At 37.3% G+C, this 22,645-nt stretch overlaps 1 protein-coding gene across 1 annotated transcript; it reads left to right on the top strand.

The window, feature by feature from the left end:
• Positions 1 to 20,299: 20,299 nt before the first annotated feature.
• On the top strand, positions 20,300 to 21,283 carry LOC122916711 (olfactory receptor 13F1-like). The gene has a single exon (XM_044264138.1). The coding sequence runs from the start codon at positions 20,300 to 20,302 to the stop codon at positions 21,281 to 21,283; it is 984 nt and encodes a 327-aa protein (XP_044120073.1).
• Positions 21,284 to 22,645: the final 1,362 nt, after the last annotated feature.

The following is a 22,645-nucleotide window of genomic DNA, read 5'->3' as shown; positions in this document are numbered from 1 at the left end:
CATGTCAAAACACTTAAATTATAATGAGAATCTATGACCCTACCACAAACATGATGTCAATATCAAAAGACCTCTTGCTGTAATTAACATCCTCCATGAATTGAGTCTCTTTGAAATGACTTTTTACCAAGCTCTCAAACAAGTTAACTACTGCACATATTTCCTAATTGAAATATTCCTGGTATGAATTTTTATGGGAATAAAGAATTAAAAGGCCAGTAATTATTTGATCTTTTTCACAGTGGGAAGAATTTTTTTTCTAATAAGAGCTTAATAAAAAAGTCTCTTTGTCTCTTTTAGCAGATAATTAGAGAATTTAATTTTGTATCAACATGGTAAGAAAAAATATACTATTTTTGAATACTGAATAAAGTTCAGGAAAAAAGTTGTATCATAAGTCTGGATATTTGGTACATAGTAGGAACTCAAGTAATGCTGAGAGCTGTAACTCTGCCATCATGAGTAAAGTTTTGATTATAAAATAAATTTCATGGACTTTGATTTGGGATTGCTTTTTGGACATTTACCCTTCAGTGTGAAATTGAATGGCTACTAAGCACTGGTTATGCAGGGAAACACCATGCATGAGTCAGGAGCACTATGTTAGGCATCATGGTGAATTAATAAGAAGTGAGAGTTGCACTTTTTCACTCGGCATCAGGGAAATACAAATCAAAACCACAATGAGATATCACCTCACACCAGTCAGAATGGCTAAAATTAACAAGTCAAGAGTAGTAGGGAATTTGGGTAAATTGGAAGGGGAGGTGAACCATGAGAGACTATGGACTCTGAAAAACAGTCTGAGGGATTTGAAGTGGCGGGGGGGTGGGAGGTTGGGGTACCAGGTGGTGGGTATTATAGAGGGCACAGCTTGCATGGAGCACTGGGTGTGGTGAAAAAATAATGAATACTGTTTTTCTGAAAATAAATAAATTGGGAAAAAAAAAAAAACAAGTCAAGAAATGACAGATGCTGGCAAGGATGCGGAGAAAGGGGAAACCTCCTACACTGTTGGTGGGAATGCAAGCTGGTGCAACCATTCTGTAAAACAGCATGGAGTTTCCTCAAAATGTTGAAAATAGAACTACCCGATGACCCAGCAATTGCACTACTGGGTATCTACCTTAAAGATACAAACGTAGTGATCCAAAGGGGCACGTGCACCTGAATGTTTATAGCAGCCATGTCCACAATAGCCAAACTATGGAAAGAACCTAGATGTCCATCAACAGATGAATGGATCAAGAAGATGTGGTATATATACACAATGGAATACTATGCAGCCATCAAAAGAAATGAAATCTTGCTATTTGCGACGATGTGGATGGAACTAGAGCATATCATGCTTAGCGAAAGAAGTCAATCAGAGAAAGACAACTGTCATATGATCTCCCTGATATGAGGAAGTGGAGATGCAATATGGGGGGGTTAAGGGGATAAGAGAAGAATAAATGAAACAAGATGGGATTGGGAGGGAAACAAACCATAAGTGATTCTTAATCTAACAAAACAAACTGAGGGTTGCTGGGGGGGTGGTGTTGGGAGAAGAGGATGGGGTTATGGACATTGGGGAGGGTATGTGCTATGGTGAGTGCTGTGAAGTGTGTAAACTGGTGATTCACAGACCTGTACCCCTGGGGATAAAAATATATTATATGTTTATAAAAAATAAAGAATTAAAAAAAAAGAAGTGAGAGTTGCAGAGCATTTAAACTTATTCCAGGATATACAATCTTCCAGGCTTGTTGATTTATAAATTTGAAATTTTAATTTGATTTTATTTGATTTTGTAGACCACACTTTAATTATGTTTGTCAATTTCTTAATTATTTATTCTTGAAAGTAATAAAATCTATAATAATATCTGGACTTGTTGTCTTCTTTGACTTGCCAAAAAATAATTTGTCAAATAAACTGTTGATCTTTTAAACAGTTTTTAATAGGGCCCCCAATTCCAAAACCACTGGATTAACTGTTTTAAGTCATTTTGGTCATATAGTCAATGCATGTGTATTTATGTTGTACTCAAAGCTAGAAACACTATAAGCACAACCAATGACCTGCCATCTTGATTCAGTGTGACTCCCTGAAGGCTTAGACTAGATCTTATATTAGTATGTAAAACTCCATGTTTGGTTGGGTCCTACTACAAGGGCTCCTATTGCTATTTTTAGGAATATAAGTTGCCTAGCATTTCTCCACCCAGCTCTTCGTTGAGTTCTCTTAGGACTGTGGGTGTCACATGGACTACATTAACAGAGTGCCTAAAAAAAAAACCAGTTTTCTCTACAGAAGAATAATTGATCTGGCATACAAACTAGGAAGATTTTCTTCTGGAGAAATACGACTCTAATGCATGAATAAATTATATAATCATAATCAGGAATACATTGTTTTATATATTAAAAGGCTATTGGATAAAGCAAAATTGAGAGCTTCAAAAATAAACTTAAGCCAGTGAAAGAAGAGTTAAGTATTTAAGTAATGTTATTTGAGAATGCTGATGAATTGGAGAATTAATGAGCATATTAAGGTTAATAGAGGACATATAAGAGTTGTCCTTTATTTGGGAAGAGGACACTAATCATGATGATAATCATATTCAGCAGATAGGAGGTGTTCTCCAGGTGTCCTGGCCACCCTTACTTGCCTGACCAGAAAATGTGGACAACAGAATGGTCAAAAGGATTAAAAGAAGAGACCATGGTAAGAGAACAATGTCCCACAAGCTGGCATGACATCCCCATCAACCACATGCAGAGTTTCTGACACTTGTTCTGGATTTTGGTGCTGGTCTAATAGTGGGCACTCAGATTGTTTTTAATGCTGCTATAATGCACATATGCATATTTGGGTTGTTGAGGGAGCTCAAATGTATGGGGTGATTCTTTTGAGGACAGAGATCATGCCTCATCCAGCTCAAAGTTCTGTTTGCTGAAAGCTGAGCCTTCATATAGAAAGTATTCTTCAAAAGTTTGTTAGGATGTATGAATGAACAAAATGTTTTTCTAACTATACATAATGTAAATAAAGCATCTTGCAAAGACAAATCTGAATCAGCACCGAAGTACACTTACAATACAACCATGGTTGACTCAGGCACTCACTAAAGGAAAGTTGATCATTAAAATCCTGTTTTTGAGCATTCTTCCTCATGGTCAGTTTGGCAGCTATGGGCCACATTATTGCCCAGTGGGCTTCACCTTGGATAGCAAATACAGAATGACATTATAAGGAGCACATTGCCTTGCCTATGAGGTAAGCAAAGGGCCTTAGAATATCTGCTATAGGAACATAGCTATTCATAACTTAATAAGGCATTATGTCATCATTTTTTGTTTAAAACATGAAATATAAGTGCTAATTTTTGATGAATTATAAGCTTTTCCTATCCTTTCCTACTTTGATGCCCCTCCTTTTTCCCACTGATTCAGTATTTGCCAGCCAGCTCTGAGATCAAAGCTCAACATCATTGTGTGAAAAAATAATAATGAAGAAGAGAAGACAGAAGGAAGGAAGGAAGAGGAAAAGAAAGATAACTTATCATTGCTTTGTAGTATGCTTTTTTGATCCTATGATACATTTTATACATTTCTATACAGGGGCCATGTTGGCCATCTCTTGAAATTTAAAAGCCCTCTCCTTCAAAGGGAATCAATGAGAAAATACTTATATCCTCACGGGAAATATTTTTAAACTCTTCTGTTATGAATGCAATTGTGTTCCCTAAATATTCAAATGCTGAAGTTCCTGTACCTCAGAACGTGACCTTATTTGGAAATAGGGTCATGGTGGATGTAATTAGTTAAGATGAGGTCATATTGGAGTAAGGTGCACCCCAATCCAGAGTGACTGGTGTCCTTATAAAGAGAGGAAATCTGCGGGGATTCAGCTGCAGCAGAACTGGATTGGAATGTCCAGAATGGCTTTGCTCAAATGCCTGGTTCTTCCCATCTGGCAGCTCCAGCAAAGGAGTCAGACTTCTTCCGAAGGGGCTTGGAGGTCCCATAGCAAGTGTTCCAAGAGCAGAGGAGTGGAAGCAGATATGCTTTTTAGCGGCCTGGGCTCAAAAACTGGCACAGCACCACATCTTTAATATTTTACCAGTCAGAACAAGCACATAACCTGGCTCAGAACTCAAAGGGAGGCAACGTTTTGACAGGAAAAGTGTCAAAGAATCTTCAGCCTTCTTAGTGTGCTACATGCATCTTATCAAAAATCATTTCCATATATACTTTGAAAAGTCATTATGTTAATTACAATTAACTGAAAGTTTTGATTTTTCCAAATCTTTTTTTCCAGGCAAGGATTCATTAATTAAGAGATTCAACATCTTTCAAGGCCCCTGCTTGTCCCCTTCAGTCAGCATTTATGTGTCTCATTATATCCAATGTGTGCATTTATTTTTTATAATTATATTCATAAATGAATTCATGATGCTTCAATAATCCTTAAAGCACCCTGTCTTCTACATCTTTTATAATTTCTCTCAGAGGGGGAAGAAGGGGGAAATTTGGATACAGAAATGGACACAGGAAGAACACCATGCTAAGATAAGGCAAGGTGATGTTTCTCAAGCCAAGGAATACCAAAAATAGATAGCCAGCTAACTATCTGGCTAATCGTCAGAAACATCAAAGCCCTCAGAAGGAATCAAGTCGGCTAACACTTCAATCTTAAACTCGTAGCCTCCAGACCTGTGAGATAGTACATTTCTGTTGTTTAAGCCACCCCATTTGTGATACTTTGTTACAGCAGCCCTAGCAAACACCTTCTTTGAAGTTATTGATTAGAAAGGATGATGTTTGTTTTGTCAAGACAGGCCATGACCACACTCCCCCCGGCCCCTCACTAAAATCATACTATGGGACCTCAGGACCTTGCGTTCTGCTTTGGCTGAAGCTTGAGAAGTCAAGAGACTTGGTAAGAACCATTGAAACCGACACTATCTTATCTTGCTCTCTTGTGATTACAGAACCCAGAAGCAGGAGTGGCAGTAGAACACAGGTGCTCCTCATAGAGCTTTTCTATTGTTTAAGCAAAGGTGAGGCAAGACAGTTGTTGACTGATACATTACAGTAAGAGATATTGATGAGTTCAAGGGCAGGAAAGAATCATTTTCCTTTTATCGAGTCCCTGTAGCCTCTAGCTCAATGCTGAGCACAGAACTATTATTTAGTACTTTATCTTTGATAAATGATACCATCAGCTCTCTTCAACAGTTTATTTTTGTTTTGAAATCTTATGAATAAGAAATAGAAGTAAAACAACTTGTTTTCACTACATGTAGATATCAATAAAAATAGGTACAAAAAACAGTGAATTTTTCTTTCTGAGAGCTAGTAGGGTGCCTCAAAGACAGACAAGCTAGTCTCTGTCTCCATCTAGGGAAAATAGAGGATTATAACAGTGTAAGAGCTGAAATTCAAACTCCGTCCTTCTGAGGAATAGGTGTGGTGCATAAACAATGAATTTTGGAACACTGAAAAAAATAAAATAAAAATTTTAAAAAACTATACTTAGAAAAATGCAAGAATATAAGGTTCACACCTAGAGCTGCTTCGTGTATGCCAGGTATGGCCAGTGTGTACTTTCACTGTTTGTTACCTTGTGCCAGTTTGCAGGAGCATGACCTCTGTGATTAACTATTTATTCACTTAACAAGTCTCTACGCACCCATTAATATATTCTAGGCACTTTAATGGTAATCAAAGGTGGTATAAAACACCTTATCTACAAAATAGTCAATCATGTGATATAAGGAAGTCTGACTTAAATGTGTTTCAATTAATTTATTTTGCTCTTGCTATGCTGTCAAAAATAATCAAAATCCCACCCATTTGTGGTGACGCTGTTCACTAATAGTTCTCCCTCTGACCTTCTGGATCTATTATTGCTTGCTTTCATCTCCCTGGACTTTCTAACCTCTTGGCTTTGCCCCCATGTTCCTGGTTAGGCTGAAAGCTACCTTTTATTTGATGATTTCTTTGGCCACACTGCTTTGAGTTTACTCCTCAGAAATTTTTCTTTTCTTTTTTTTTAAGATTTTATTTATTTATTTGACAGACAGAGAACACAAGTAGGCAGAGAGGCAGGCAGAGAGAGGAAGGAAAGCAGGCTCCCTGCTGAGCAGAAAGCCCAACGTGGGGCTTCATCCCAGGACCCTGGGATCATGACCTGAGCTGAAGGCAGCGGCTTAACCCACTGAGCCACCCAGGTGCCCCCTTTTCTTTCTTTTTTTTTTTTAATATTTGATTTGATTTAGACAGAAACAGAGACAGAGAGAGAGAGAGTGCAGGAGCCAGGGGAGGGGCAGAGGGAGACAGAGAGAGAATCTTAAGCAGACTCCATGCTGAGCACGGAGACTGATATGTGGCTCAATCTTCTGATCCTGAGATCATGACCTGAGCTGAAATTAAGAGTCAGATACTTCACTGACTGAGACACCCAGCCACTCCTCAGAAATTATTCTTAAACATGATTATTTTTTTTTTACTCTAGCTTCTATGCCAGCCTTAGAGAATCCTGACAAACCAAAAATTATACTGGGATGCAAACATGACACCCATCAAAACCCTGGGCCTTGAGGTACCTGACCACTGGGGATGAGACAATGTAATGCCTTCTTTACTCTCTGTTTAGGAAATGCAGTGCAAACCAGTGTGCATCTGGCTGTCAACAATGACCCCTACACCTGCCTAAAGCATCTGCTTTGCCGGTGACCCACCTGAAGAAAGGTGCTGGAAAGCTATCAGGCAGGCATGCTCCCTGCCACCAAGAAAGAAAACTCACTAGTCCTTGGGGAGCAGATCAGTATGGATTTTGGTGGACAATTTACTTCACAGAACCCCCAGATTTTCCCTACATCCAAGTGCAAGCCTTAATAAGACACTGAGGATGTTCTTGAAAAATTGTAAAACTACCAGGTGCCAAGTGACCATACCTTCTGTTATGGGCTGAATTATGCCTCCCCATATTTTTAAGTTGATGTCCTAACTTCCAGGACCTCAGAATGTAACCATATTTGGAGGTAGGTTTTTAAAGAGATAATCAAATTAAAATGAGTTTATTATGGTGGGGCCCTAATCCAATATAACTAGTGTCCTTATAAGGAGAAGAATTTTGGACACACAGAGAAGCAGCAGATAGGTGCATTCAGAGAGACAACCACACGAACACACAAAGAAAACACCATCTTCAAACCAAGGAAAGATGCCTCAGGGGAGGTCTCCTCAGTGGAGAAACCAATTCTACCAGCATCTTGATCTTGGACTTCCAGTCTCTGGCACTGGGAAAAAATAAATTTCTGTTGATTAAGCCACTTGGTCTTTGATATTTTGTTATGGTGTGCTGCCAAATTAATTCCTTCTCTTATGTAATAACCCCAAACTTAGTTCAATGCTCTTTCCTCTCCAGAAGGTTTTACTCCATAGAGTCTTTAATTTGAATAACTATTCTACTTAGAAGATGAGGTTGTCTTTACCTGGATCTTAACTCTTCTTTGAGAAGGCATAAGGATATTTTACTTAGGTCCAGTAAGCAATAAATGATTGCCTTCTTTAGGAGAGATTAGTAAAGTGTCAAAGAAATTCTCTCAGCCCCAAATATTTGTCACATCACTTCCCTCATAATTTAACCATGCACATGGATTCTCCTTAGATCTCTGAAAGGGGCTGTCCAGTACCCCCTCCAGTGCCCTTTATCATTTTATTATGAACTCAGCTGAGAGCTCATTTTACCCTTCTCCCAATTTTCTTTTTTTTTAATTTTTTTATTTTTCCCAATTTATTTATTTTCAGAAAAACAGTATTCATTATTTTTTCACCACACCCAGTGCTCCATGCAAGCTGTGCCCTCTATAATACCCACCACCTGGTACCCCAAACTCCCACCCCCCCCCCGCCACTTCAAATCCCTCAGACTGTTTTTCAGAGTCCATAGTCTCTCATGGTTCACCTCCCCTTCCAATTTACCCAAATTCCCTACTCCTCTCTAACGCCCCTTGTCCTCCATGCTATTGGTTATGCTCCACAAATGAGTGAAACCATATGATAATTGACTCTCTCTGCTTGACTGATTTCACTCAGCATAATCTCTTCCAGTCCCGTCCATGTTGCTACAAAAGTTGGATATTCGTCCTTTCTGATGGAGGCATAATACTCCATAGTGTATATGGACCACATCTTCCTTATCCATTCATCCGTTGAAGGGCATCTTGGTTCTTTCCATAGTTTGGCGACTGTGGCCATTGCTGCTATAAACATTGGGGTACAGATGGCCCTTCTTTTCACGACATCTGTATCTTTGGGGTAAATACCCAGGAGTGCAATTGCAGGGTCGTAGGGAAGCTCTATTTTTAATTTCTTGAGGAATCTCCACACTGTTCTCCAAAGAGGCTGCACCAACTTGCATTCCCACCAACAGTGTAAGAGGGTTCCCCTTTTTCCACATCCTCTCCAACACATGTTGTTTCCTGTTTTGTTAATTTTGGCCATTCTAACTGGTGTAAGGTGATATCTCAGTGTGGTTTTAATTTGCATCTCCCTGAGGGCTAATGATGATGAGCATTTTTTCATGTGTCTGATAGTCATTTGTATTTCTTGATTGGAGAAGTGTCTGTTCATATCTTCTGCCCATTTTTTGATGTGTTTGTCTGTTTCGTGTGGGTTGAGTTTGAGGCACCAAGAACCATAAGATACCTGGGAATAAACCTAACTAAAGAGGTAAAGGATCTATACTTGAGGAACTATAGGACACTCATGAAAGAAATTGAAGAAGACACAAAAAGATGGAAGACCATTCCATGCTCTTGGATCGGAAGAATAAACATTGTTAAAATGTCTATACTGCCTAGAGCAATCTATACTTTTAATGCCATTCCGATCAAAATTCCACTGGCATTCTTCAAAGAGCTGGAGCAAATAATCCTAAAATTTGTATGGAATCAGAAGAGACCCCGAATCGCTAAGGAAATGTTGAAAAACAAAAATAAAGCTGGCGGCATCACCTTACCTGATTTCAAGCTTTATTACAAAGCTGTGATCACCAAGACAGCATGGTACTGGCATAAAAACAGACACATAGCCCAGTGGAACAGAGTAGAGAGCCCTGATATGGACCCTCAACTCTATGGTCAATTAATCTTCGACAAAACAGGAAAAAATATACAGTGGAAAAAAGACAGTCTCTTCAATAAATGGTGCTGGGAAAACTGGACAGCTATATGTAGAAGAATGAAACTCGACCATTCTCTTACACCGTACACAAAGATCAACTCAAAATGGATAAAAGACCTCAACGTGAGACAGGAATCTATCAGAATCTTAGAGGAGAACATAGGCAGTAATCTCTTTGATATCAGCCACAGCAACTTCTTTCAAGATACGTCTCCAAAGGCAAAGGAAACAAAAGTGAAAATAAACTTCTGGGACTTCATCAAAATCAAAAGCTTGCACAGCAAAGGAAACAGTCAAAAAAACAAAGAGGCAACCCAAGGAATGGGAGAAGATATTTGCAAATGACAGTACAGACAAAAGGTTGATATCCAATTTTCTAAGGTTATGTTCAACATGATGTTCTAACTCCCTGAACCAAGTTATACTGTAAAGTGAACACTGGATGGTGTTTTATCTCAGGATTCAAATTTGTCCCATTAACTTCATTGTCAGAGTTTTAACTTCAGTCTTGTTTCAAATTCCTTCTCCCCAATATCACCAAAGTGATTTTTCTTAAAAATTAAAAATATATTCATATTGCTTCTCTACCAGTAAAAAAAAATCCTTCCTCAGTACCTAAAACATGGGCTATGAAGCTTCTAAATTAGATTACTTTGTGTGACAATTTCAGTTTTATCACCTGCAACTCCCTCTTTTGCACTTAATGATCAGATCACACCAATCTACTTACCTTTTCCTGAATGCAAATGACATTTTACAACTCCAAGTTTAAATATATGTCATTCTCCTTGCCTGGAAGGCTTTTCTCTCACATGTGCATCTGGCCACCCTTAATAACCTCCCAAATTCAGCTCTAGTATGAACTCTCCAGAAAGTTCCTTGTAACCCATCCCCAGACCATAGCAAAGGTTACTCACTCACTCCCACATCTCACAAATTACTCTATCTTTATACCCCATTTCCCTAATTAGGCTGAAAAGATGCTAAGAGAAGGGCTTATACCTTTATCATCTTCTGTTCACTAGCACCCAGCACAGTAATTGAAAATTGGTAAGTGTTAATGACATGACTTATTCAAGATCAGAACAGAGCAGGAGAAGCATGCTCTATAGGTGTTTGCATGTTTGCTTGTTTGTTTGTTTTCAGGGGGGAGGGTAGTTAGGGATGAGAGTATTAAAAATGTTGTGTTTGCAATACCTGGAACATCTAGGTAGGAGGTACTCCTCAGTCCAAAAGCTTTTGTGCCCACATGTTGGTGAGGATGCGAGAAAGTTGGAATCCTTGTATACTACTGGTGAGAATGTAAAATGGTACAGTCATTAAGGAAAATATTAATAAGATTTCTCAGAAAATTAAAATAGAACTACGATATGATCTAGTAATCCCACTTCTGAATATATATCTAAAAGAATTTAAAAAGATCTCGAAGCAATATCTGTACACTTCTGTTTAATGCAGCATTATTACCATAGCCAAGAGGAGGAAACTACCCAAATGCTCACCAACAACTGAAAGTATAAAAGAAATGTGGTTGATACATACAAGGGAATACTATGTAGCATTAAAAGAGAGGGAAATCCTGTCACATGCCACAACAGTAATGAACCTCGGGATATTGTGCTTCATAAAATAAGCCAGTCACAAAAAGACAACTATTGAATAGTTTTCATTTATATGAAGAAATCAAAATCATAAAAACAGGACATAATTTGTTGCCCTGTTGATAACGTAATATTGACTCTTTCAATTCATGACACAGGTATCTCTGTAATAGGTCGTCCTTAATTTGTTTCTACAAAGTCTTACACATCTTCTATTAATTTTCCATTATTTTAATTTTTAAGCTACTTCAAATGATGTTTAAAAATATATTTTCCAATTTTTTATTGGTAAATAAGAGTGCAGCTGGTTTGTGTGATTTGACATATCCTGGGGGGACACAACAGGGGGACGTGGTGGTGGTAAGGGGGAGATTAGTAAATAGTGAGTACAGAGTTCCAGTTTTGCAAGATGAAAAGTTCTAGAGATCTATTGTGCAATAATGTGACTGTGCATAACATAACTGAACTATACACTTGAAATGGGTAAGATGATAAATTTAACCAATCTTGACATGATTAAAAATAAAAAGATGATCTATATCAATCTTCTCCATTTAGAGACACACACAAAAAGAGGCTGAATGTGGGGATATAGCCAAGGCAAAACAGCAGGATAAAGTCAGTTAAAAGGCCGAATGTTCTTCTCCTGAGATCAAGAACAAGGCAAGAATGTCCACTACCACCACTTCCATGTAACATTGTACTGGGTGTCCTGGGCAGTGGAATAAGGCAAGAAAAATAAATAAAAGATGTTACAATTGGAAAGAAGGAAACCGTCTTTATTCACAGCGTGTGTATGTACACAACTGCAGAAAATTCCAAGGAATCCACAAAATAACTAATAAAATTATTATGAGAATTTTCCTAAGCTATCAGGATGTGTCAAATCATACAAACCAGCTGCATTCCTATTTACCAATAAAAAATTGGAAAATATATTTTTAAACATCATTTGAAGTAGCTTAAAAATTAAAATAATGGAAAATTAATAGAAGATGTGTAAGGCTTTTATACTAAAAGCTACAAAGCACTGTAGAAACAAATTAAGGAAGACCTATTACAGAGATACCTGTGTCATGAATTGAAAGAGTCAATATTACATTATCAACTCTTCCCAAACTGATTTACAGATTAATGCCATTCCATTCAAAATGTAGGCAGAGATTTTAGAGAAACTGCCAAGATGATTCTAAAACTGATATGGACCTAGAATAATAAAGGACCTAGAATAGCCCAAATAATTTTTTAAAAGAATGAAGTTGGAAGATTATACTACTTTCTTGTTAAATTTATTATAAATCTATAATAATCAAGTCACTTGGTATTGACATAAAGTAAAACAAATCAATGGAACAGGACAGAGATGTACAGAAAGAAACCCACACATACATGACCAATGGAATTTCAACAAAGATGCTAAGGTAATTCAATGGGGAAAGGATAGTTTTTTCCATAAATAGTTCTCCATATTTCACAGCATACACAACAATGGATTTAAATTAGATCATAGACCTAAACATGTGCCCATGAGACACAGAATATCATTTTTGCCATTGAGTAGGCAAAGATTAAATAGAATTCAAAAATATCACCATCTAAAAGAAACATTCAAACTCTTGTTTCCTTTTGTTTTGATGTTAGCTTCCACGGATGTCCTTTACAATGTGTTGGAAGTATCCTATTGTTCTTTTTAGGTGCTATTTTTAATTTTTCCCAGTTATATTATATAGGTACAATTGACAAGTAAAAGGTATGTATTTATGGTGTACAAGGTAATGTTTTAAAATGCATATACACTGTGAAATGATGACTACAATCATGCTAATAACATGTACATCACCTGATACATTATCATTTTTGTGTGTGCATACGCAGAGTGCACATTGAAGATTGACTCTCTTAGCCAATTTCAAGTATAAAACATGGCATTATTAACTATACTCACCATGCTTTATATTAGATCTCTAGAACTTATTCATCCTGCATAACTGAAGCTTTGTGCCATTTCCTCATTTCCTCATATCCTCTAACCTAGAGATCCTGCTTGGCACCATCCCACTCTATGATTCCATGAGTTCAGCTTTTTTAGATTCCACACAAGTGAGACAATGTAGTACTTACTCTTGCCTGGCTTATTTCACCTAGATAATATCCTTGAGATTCATCCTAATTGTAGCATGTGACAAGACTTCTCTTTCTTTTAAGGCTGAATAATATTCAGTTGCATGAATATACCATAATTTCTTTCTCTATTCATCTGTTGATAGACACTTAGGTGGATTCCACCCTTTCCTACTGTGAATAGTGCTATAATAAACATGGGAGTGAAAATATCTCTTTGAGATACAGATTTCATTTCCTGGGATTGATGGATCATATGGTAGTGCTATTTTTAGTTTTTTGAGGAATCCCCCCCATAATATTTTCCATAATGGCTGTACTAATTTGCATTCCCACTAACAGTGCAAAAGCATTCCTTTTCCTCCATATCTTCACCAATACTTATCTTTTGTTATTTTTTTAATAATAGCCATTCTAACAGATTAAGATGATAGCTCAATATGGCTTTTTAAAGTTCTTAATTTAAATTCCAGCTATTTGACATACAGTGTAATAGTAGCTTCAGGTGTACAATTTAGCGATTCAACACTTCCATATAATACCCAGTGCTCATCACTACAAGTGATCACCTATTTAAAGATCACCTATTTAGTGATCACCATCACCTACTTAATTCACCCCTACCACCCACCTCCCCTCTGGTAACCACCAGTTTTTTCTCTTTAGCTATGATACACATTTCTCTGATGATTAATGATGTTGAACATTTTTTCATATACCTGTTGGCTATTTGTATATCTTTTTTTTTTAAGATTTTATTTATGTATCTGAAAGAGAGAGAGATCACAAGTAGGCAGAGAGGCAGAGACAGAGAGAGGAGGGAAGCAGGCTCCACACTGAACAGAGAGCCTGATGTGGGGATCGATCCCAGGACCCTGAGATCATGACCCGAGCCGAAGGCAGAGGCTTAACCCACTGAGCCACCCACGCGCCCCTGTATGTCTTTATTTAAAAAAAAATGCCTATCAGGTCCTTTGCCCATTTTTAAAAATTATTATTATTATTTTATTGTTTTGCTTTAAACACTTATTTACAATGGGTTAAACTTAAAATAGTGGTAAAAAAAAAAGTAAGGTAAAATATGTTTTTCTCCTTTTTATAGGTTCTCCTTTTTTTTGCCTTTTTTTTTCAGTGTAACAGTATTCATTGTTTTTTTGTACCACACCCAGTGCTCTGTGCAATACGTGCCCTCCTTAATACCCACCACCTGGCTCCCACCTCCGCGCCCCTTCAAAACCCTTAGGTTGTTTTTCAGAGTCCATAGTCTCTCATGGTTCACCTTCCCTTCCAATTTCCCTCAACTCCCTTCTCCTCTCCATTTCCCCATGTCCTCCATGTTATTTGTTATGCTCCACAAATAAGTGAAACCATATGATAATTGACTCTCTCTGCTTGACTTATTTCACTCAGCATCATCTCTTCCAGTCCCGTCCATGTTGCTACAAAAGTTGGGTATTCATCCTTTCTGATGGAGGCATAAAATTCCATAGTGTATATGGACCACATCTTCCTTATCCACTCGTCTGTTGCAGGGCATCTTTGTTCTTTCCACAGTTTGGCGACCGTGGCCATTGTTTCCTTTGCCCATTTTTAAATTGGGTATTTTTTTCCTGAGTTGTTTGAGTTCCTAAAATATTTTGGATATTAACTCCGTATTATGTGTATAGTTCACAAGTATCTTCTTCCTTTCCTTAGGTTTAAATCTCCCTCAGTTGATTTTTTTTGCTCTGCAGAAACTTTTTAGTTTGATGTAATCCCATTTTTCCATTTTTGCTTTTGTTGCTTGTGCTTTTGGAGTCACAATCAAAAATCAGTGTCAAGACCCTACATTTTTTAAGTCGTATATTTAATACATCTTTAAGTCATCTTTAATCCCTTTTGAGGTGATTTAGGTATATCGTCTGAGGCAAGGGTCCAATTTCATTCTTCTGCATGTGGATATCCAATTTTATGAACACCATTTATTTTTTTATGTTCAATTAGCTGAGAACTTCCCTAATCTGTGAGAGAAAACAAGCATTCGTGTCCAAGAGGCAGAGAGGACCTGTCCCCAAATCAATAAAAATAGATTGACGCCCCAATATATAATAGTGAAATTTGCAAATATTATAGTCAAAGAAACTATCCAGAGAGTAGCTAGAGAGAGGAAGGTCTTAGATATGGAGGGAGGAACTTCAGAATAACATCAGATCTATGCACAGAAACCTGGCAAGGCAGAAAGAGCTGGCAAGCCATATTCAGGGTACTAAGTGAGAATAACATGCAGCCAAGAATATTTTATCCAGTGAACACCATTTATTAAAAAGACTATCCTTTCTCCATTTTATCATCTTGGCACCTTTGTTAAAGATCAATTAACTGTACGTGCATGAATTTATTTCTGGTTTCGCTTCTGCTCCCATTGGTCTATAGGTCTGCTTTTATGCCAACACCATGCTGGAGTTTTTTTTTTTTCCTAAAATTTTATTTATTTATTTGACAGACAAAGATCACAAGTAGGCAGAGAGGCAGGCAGAGAGAGAGGAGGAAGCAGGCTCCCTGGCTGAGCAGAGAGCCCCAGGGGGGCTTGACCCCAGGAGCCCGGGATCATGACCTGAGCCGAAGGCAGAGGCCTCAACCCACTGAGCCACCCAGGCGCCCCAAAACCATGCTGTTTTAATTGCTACAGCTTTGTAGTATATTTTGAATTTAGGGAATATAATGTTTCCAGCTTTGCTCTTTCTCAAGATTGGTTTGGCTATTTGAGATCTTTTGTGGTGCCATAGAAATTTTAGGATTTTTTTTCTATTTCTATGAAAAATGCCATTGGAATTTTAATAGGGATTTCATTGAACCTAGGATTGCTTTGGGTGGTATGGACACTTTAACAATACTAATTCTTCCAATCCATAAGTGTGGATATCTTTTGATTTACTTGCATCTTCTTCAATTTCTCTAATCAATCTCTTTAATTTTTAGTGTACATATATTTCACCTCCTTTGTTAAATTTATTCCTATTTTATTATTTTTAATGCTATTATAAGTGGGATTGTTTTAGTCATATCCCTTTCTGATAGTTCATTATTATGTATAGAAATACAACAGACTTTTGTACATTGATTTTGTACCCTGCTTTACTGATTATGTTTATCAGTTCTAACAGTTTTTTGGAGTCTTAAGGGTTTTCTGTATATAAGAAAATGTCATCGGGGCACCTGGGTGGCTCAGTGGGTTAAGAAAATGTCATCAGCAAACACAGACAATTTTTATTCTTCCTTTCTGGTTTGGGTGCCTTATACTTCTTTTTCTTATCTAACTGCCTTGCTATGACTTCCAGTACCATACTGAATAGAAACGACAGGAGTGGACACCCTTGTCTTGTTCCTGGTCATAGAGGAAAAGCTTTCAGCCTTTCACTATTGAATATGAAGTTAGCTGTGGACTTGTCACATGTGGCCTTTGTTATATTGAAGTATATTCTTTATAGTTTCTTGAGAATTTTTATCATGAAATGGTATTCAATTTTTATCACTTTTTTTTCCTGCATCTGTTGTGATGATCATCGGGAGCTGGCCTATAGATTGGGACTACAGCTGCCTGCCCGACACTGGGGTAGACATGGAAGCTAAGTTCACAAGAGCAGTCATTCAGCCTGGGGTCTCAGGGCCTGACCTAGTACTGTTGTGGCCAGGAGTATTGTTCTGGGGACTGATGGTGGAGCCCTAGGACATAAGTGCCAGCCTGGGTGGGCTGTGCTGGGGTTCACAGTAAAGTTGGATACTCCTTCATTCTTTCTCCCCCTAGAGTGTTTCTATGCATCGCACTGTTCAGGCTTGAGGAAAGGATGACGTGGGTAATGTGAACATGTTGTTCTTACCCTCTTCAATGTGTCTTTTCTTATTTCTGGGCTGGGTTTCAGTGGAGATCTGGAAATATTTTCCAATCCATAATCGCTAATCTGAAATCCTTAGCTCTTGTGAAGCTATTTTCATTTGTGGATAGTTGTTCAAACTTGTGTTTCTGTGAGAGTACAAGCTCTTAAAACTACTATTCCACCATCTTGCTGATGTTCTTGTAGAAGTATCTTTTTATTGCTAGCTTGCTGAGGGTATTTTATTTTATCATAAATAGGGTTTGAATTTTTCCATGGAGGTTCAGAATTTTTTTTTCTTCTCAGTGTGCTTTGAGGTATCTCCAAAGCAGAAGTGTGGTTTGGTGTTTTATACATAGCGGGGCAGTCAGATCAGCAACCTTCCTCAGTCTTAGTCACTGCTTGCCTCTAAATCTTTGTGGGGAAGCCCTAAAATACAGTTCTCTTCTAGGCATAATGAGGCCAGCCTAAATTATTTATTTACAGCCTCATAAGCGTTGGCCTACAGAAATCGAACAAGTAAGCTGGGAATTGTATTGGATAAAGGAATTCAGAGGGAAATGGGACTCTGGGGCCAGATGTCAGCCTCCTCTTTCTTTTACTTCAACCATTTGTATTATGGCTGCAGTGAATCCTGTCTAAATGAGAGAAGAAAGGCAAGAACATTGTTGTAGTCAAACAAGGAAGGAAACAGTGAAGAGGGTAAGTAAATACAAGAAAGGAAGAGGATTCAAGAAACAAACAGAAGGGCGGGGGGTGGGAGGTTGGGGTACCAGGTGGTGGGTATTATAGAGGGCACGGATTGCATGGAGCACTGGGTGTGGTGCAAAAATAATGAATACTGTTATGCTGAAAATAAATAAAAAATAAATTAAAAAAATAAACAGAAAACTGTAGAAGAGAGAAAATCTAAAATTTTTAAGTACCTATTATATATTAGATACTATGTAAGTTGCTTTACATAAAATATCTCTTCTCCTCATAACAACCCTGATAAAGAAATACTATCATTGCTCTTTTACAAATAAGCTGAATCTCAATAAGGACCACCAACTTGCCCTAGATGACAAAAAGGAAATGGTGAAGAGGGATGTATTTGTAGCACAAAAACCTTACTTCACCTTTCCTATGTACCAAGTTGTCCTGCAGTTAAAGATCTGAGTCATCCAGAGCCTTGAAGGTTACATCCCTGTGGGGGCAGAGTAAAGAGAAGACCTCAAGGCTACATTCTGTTTGTAATAAACCAAACAGTGAGGAGGGATTTCTGTTGTTGGTTTTTTTTTTTTCAATCTTGGCAATAGTTCAAATTTATAAACTTCTCTGAGAATGAAAACATATGTGATGTGATATAAGTAATCTAGTAATAGTCGTGATTACAATCTGTTACTAAAAAATAAGGCATCCAATCACAATTGCACAGTGATGAAACTGGCAACAAGTCTTCTCCACACCACCACGCACTATTCACCATTAGTCTCTCACTCAGAAAACAGAAAACTGTGAACAGAGATTATAAAAGCTGTTCAAATAAAGAGTAGTCACTGGATTTCTGAAGGATCTTGATGGCTTTATATAGTGAAGCTATCTTCTCAAAATGGTTCTACCTTGAAAGGAGTGTTCTTTAAACAAGTTGGCCCTTCATGTTGCATGAAGAACGTTTAATCTCATCTTATCTTTGTTTTTTTATTATGTAAAATTATTAATTTTATGTTAGTCACCCTACAGTACATCATTAGTTTTAGATGTAGTGTTCCATGATTCATTGTTTGTGTATAACGCCCAGTGCTCCATGCAATCTGTGCCCTCCTTAATACCCACTACAGGGTAACCCATCCCCCCACCCCCCAAACCTTCAGTTTGTTTGCTTATGGATCAGAAGAATAAACATTGTAAAATGTCTCCACTGCCCAGAGAAATCTATATGTTCAACACCATCCCTATCAAAATACTAACAGCATATTTCAAAATGCTGGAACAAACAGCCCTAAAATATGTATAGAACCAGAAAAGACCCTAATTGCCAAGGAAATGTTGAGAAAGAAAAACAAAGCTGGGGGCATCATGTTGCCGGATTTCAAGCTACATTACAAAACTGTGATCACCAAAACAGTATGGTACTGGCACAAAAACAGACACATAGGTCAATGGAACAGAACAGAGACCCCAAATATGGACCTTCAACTCTACAGTCAACTAATCTTCGACAAATCAGGAAAAAATACTCAATGGAAAAAGGACAGTCTCTTCAATAAATGGTGCTGGGAAAATTGGACAGCTCCATACCAAAGAAAGAAACTTGACCATCCTCTTGCACTATACACAAAGATAAACTCTAAATGGATAAAAGATCCCATCTTATCTTTGAGCTATGATGAGCAATGGAAAAATTATTTAAGCATTCCTTCTTCCATCTTTGGTGGACTCCACATCAAGTGAACTTCATATTGTACATATTATGAAATCCTACTTCAGTCTAAAGGAGAAACAGCCAACAATATTTATTCCCATTAACTTTATTTAAATTAGCCAGCTTGATTGATTCTACAAGACAATCAGAAGTAGAGCAAAGTTCACCTTCCCAAAGAGAGTGTAGACAGGAACACGTTCATTTCTTGTTTGAATAACACTGCAATTAGAACAGACAAGCTACTGACTATAATTGGATCTATGGGACATTATCCCTGGGGTTTCAGAATTTTAATACTGCACAAATATATTTCTAGTTTTAATTTGTTGTATCAATTGGAAACTTCTCACAAACAACAAAAAACTTAAATTGCCTTACAGTGCCAATAGCTAGTTCTTTGGAGGATGGTTCTGGAACACAAACACCAGGGCAACTCCAGCTATATAAAAGAAATTTCCATGTATGTCTACCACCCTGTGAATATCTGTCATCATTATCCTGGCTCTGAGATGGAAACTGCAGACCTGTGTTGAAAGTCCAAGGCTTTCAGTTAATTAATCTGTGACTGCAGAAATATATAATTTTTTTTTCTCATTGAATCTCCCAGATTATTTTGGACAGAGCTCTAGGTGTGACAGAAGAAATGATGAGCTTGGAAAGTAGAACAGTTCCTAAGTTAAGAAGGCTGTTACCAAACTAGAGGAAGAAAATCATTCCAATGGTTCAGGTAAATGGATGACTTACCCATAGATCAGTTAAAAATGTGGTTTCAGAAAAAAAAAGAAAGCATAGGATTCTTTCCTTAACCTCTCATGATGTTTATGAAATAAACCCCTCCCTTCCCAACACTGCCAAAAAAAAATACTGAATCAAAAATAACAGCTTAAAGACTTATCAGTTGACTTCACGCTTGAAATTTTCCTAATTAATGATAAATTCCTTCAAACATATGTTACTAACACTATCACCAAAATAGAGAAGGATTTAACTACATAGATTACAAATCTATAGCATAGACCACAAGTTCATATGAAGAGAAAAAATATCAGAAAATATGAAGGGAGATAATCCTATGTTTTATATATAATATGTGATGTTAATTCTTCTATGCATATACACAAATGAATGTGATATAATAAAATGTTCCAGGCAAATTCAACACCTGTAACATTTTTTTTCTTCCTGGGATTTTCCCACTACCCCAAAGTTGAGGTCATTGTATTTGTGCTTTGCTTGCTGATGTACCTGTTCACCCTGCTGGGTAATGTAATTCTGATCTCCATCACTGTCCTGAATTCCCACCTACACAAACCCATGTACTTTTTCCTCAGCAACCTCTCCCTTTTAGACATCTGGTACACCTCTTCTGCTTTCATTCCAATGCTGGCAAACTTTGTTTCAGGGAAAAACACCATCTCATTCTTAGGGTGTGCTGCTCAGATGTACTTTTCTCTTGCCATGGGCTCCACTGAGTGTGTGCTCCTGTCCATGATGGCGTATGACCGGTATGTGGCCATCTGCAACCCCCTGAGGTACCCCATCATCATGAACAAGAGTGTCTGTGTGCAGATTGCAAGTGGCTCCTGGGTGACTGGCTGCCTCACCGCCCTGGTGGAAACAGTATCTGTGCTGGGGCTCCCTCTGTGTGGTCATAACACAATCAATCATTTTGCTTGTGAAATTCTGGCTGTCTTGAAACTGGTTTGTGTGGACACCTCCATGGTGGAATTAATGATGCTGGTGATCACCATACTTATCCTTCCTATGACAATGCTTCTCATTTGTATATCTTATGCATTCATTCTCTCCAACATCCTAAGAATCAGCTCAGTGGATGGTCGAAGCAAAGCCTTTTCAACATGTGCAGCCCACCTGACTGTGGTGGTTTTATTCTATGGGACAACTCTCTCCATGTACCTGAAGCCTTCAGCTGTAGATTCACAGGAAATAGATAAATTTATAGCTTTGGTATATGGTGCATTAACCCCCATGTTGAATCCTATCATCTATAGTTTACGGAACAAAGAGGTAAAAGCAGCTGTGAAAAAACTGCTAATTAGAAATCCTTTTGGTACTGTGTTAATTTCTGCCCTCAGTAATATTGGAGCAAGCACACTCATCTGAATAATCTCCAAGATTTTCCAGAAAGCTGCAACATAGTTAGTATAAACCAAACCTTGGAAATACTCAATTTTGATAGTTCAACATTAAGTTCAAAATCTTGATATATCTTGTAAATAAAACTGCTGAAATTAATGAATCATTTAAGCAGAATGAATTGTTTCCGGTGAGCATTTAACATTCATTGAATATTAATATAACACTGAAGTGATACAATTTCTTATTGTTTCCTATTTGACTTGCTATACATCTAAGAGTCAACTCCAGCATCACTATGGCAATAATAATACACCAAGAGTGTAAAATTTTAAGCGGTAAATTTTGAAATAATTTCTCCTTACATAATGTGCAATTACATCTGAATTTATGAAGAAATGGTTTTTTTCCTGTGTCCTTACAATTCAAGGAATAATATATCATAATTCATAAAACCAAAACACTATCAATTTTAGAACTTTTCCTAGTTTCTGAATGTTAAAATGTGAAAAATATGGTTTTAGATTTGATGAACTATAGCATGAGTGATTTTGTTTATTTGGGATGAATGTGTATGTGAGGGAAGAATAAATGTCTATTTATATACAAAGATAACATAACAAGGATATGTACAATTGTAATCCTGCATTTGAAGTGGAGTAAAGAAATAACTTTTGGGACATTTTGAAATATCTATGGTAATAAGGTCAGAATATTCTCATATTAAACTTTGAATCTCTCAGTGAATTCATCAATACATACACATACATGTTACTATTTAGAGTATACTAAATTGACCCCTTAAGGCTGATAAAGAAGATTCCTACCTTGTAGAGATTACATTGCAAAAGAAATTATTTACAAATGTATACACATATTGTGGGAAAACATTCTTGGGAGAGCAAAATTACATAAATTATAATTTTACTAATATTGCATATTGATGAGTTTTTCTTTGTCTTCTCCACCTTCACTGGAGCCAATGTGTACACATAACTTCCTTTCCTCTTCATAAAGGAGGTATTTTTTGCACATATGTGGCTGATGACTTTATTATATGGAACAACTGACTCTTACCAGCCCAGTATAATCTCCCTGAGTTTCAGATTTAGAGAAGGTGGAACAATTACAGATAATTACTGCAGAAGGTCTTTACCTGAACAAGTCAGAGTTTGTAAGGAATTATTCAGTTTAGAGTGAATGGGTCGAAGATGGAAACTTGGGGAAAAAAATTCAGACCAGGAACTGTGTTGGTTCTTAATACAAGCACTGTTAGTATATATGAGTAAATATAACTTTTTTCTTTCTCATATAATAGATGCCCAATGCTATTAATTTAGCATCTCTCCAAAGGTGGGAATTGGGAATTTGTATCATAAATAAAAGCAG

This window comes from Neovison vison, chromosome 9, assembly GCF_020171115.1.
Source record: "Neovison vison isolate M4711 chromosome 9, ASM_NN_V1, whole genome shotgun sequence".
NCBI classification, from domain to species: Eukaryota; Metazoa; Chordata; class Mammalia; order Carnivora; family Mustelidae; genus Neogale; species Neogale vison.
Note: the sequence above shows the minus strand (reverse complement) of the source record. Positions and strands in the feature narration are given on the sequence as shown.

Excerpts from the sequence above, each read along its gene's own strand:
- LOC122916711 (XM_044264138.1), top strand. The coding sequence starts at position 20,300 with ATGTTCCAGGCAAATTCAACACCTGTAACATTTTTTTTCTTCCTGGGA.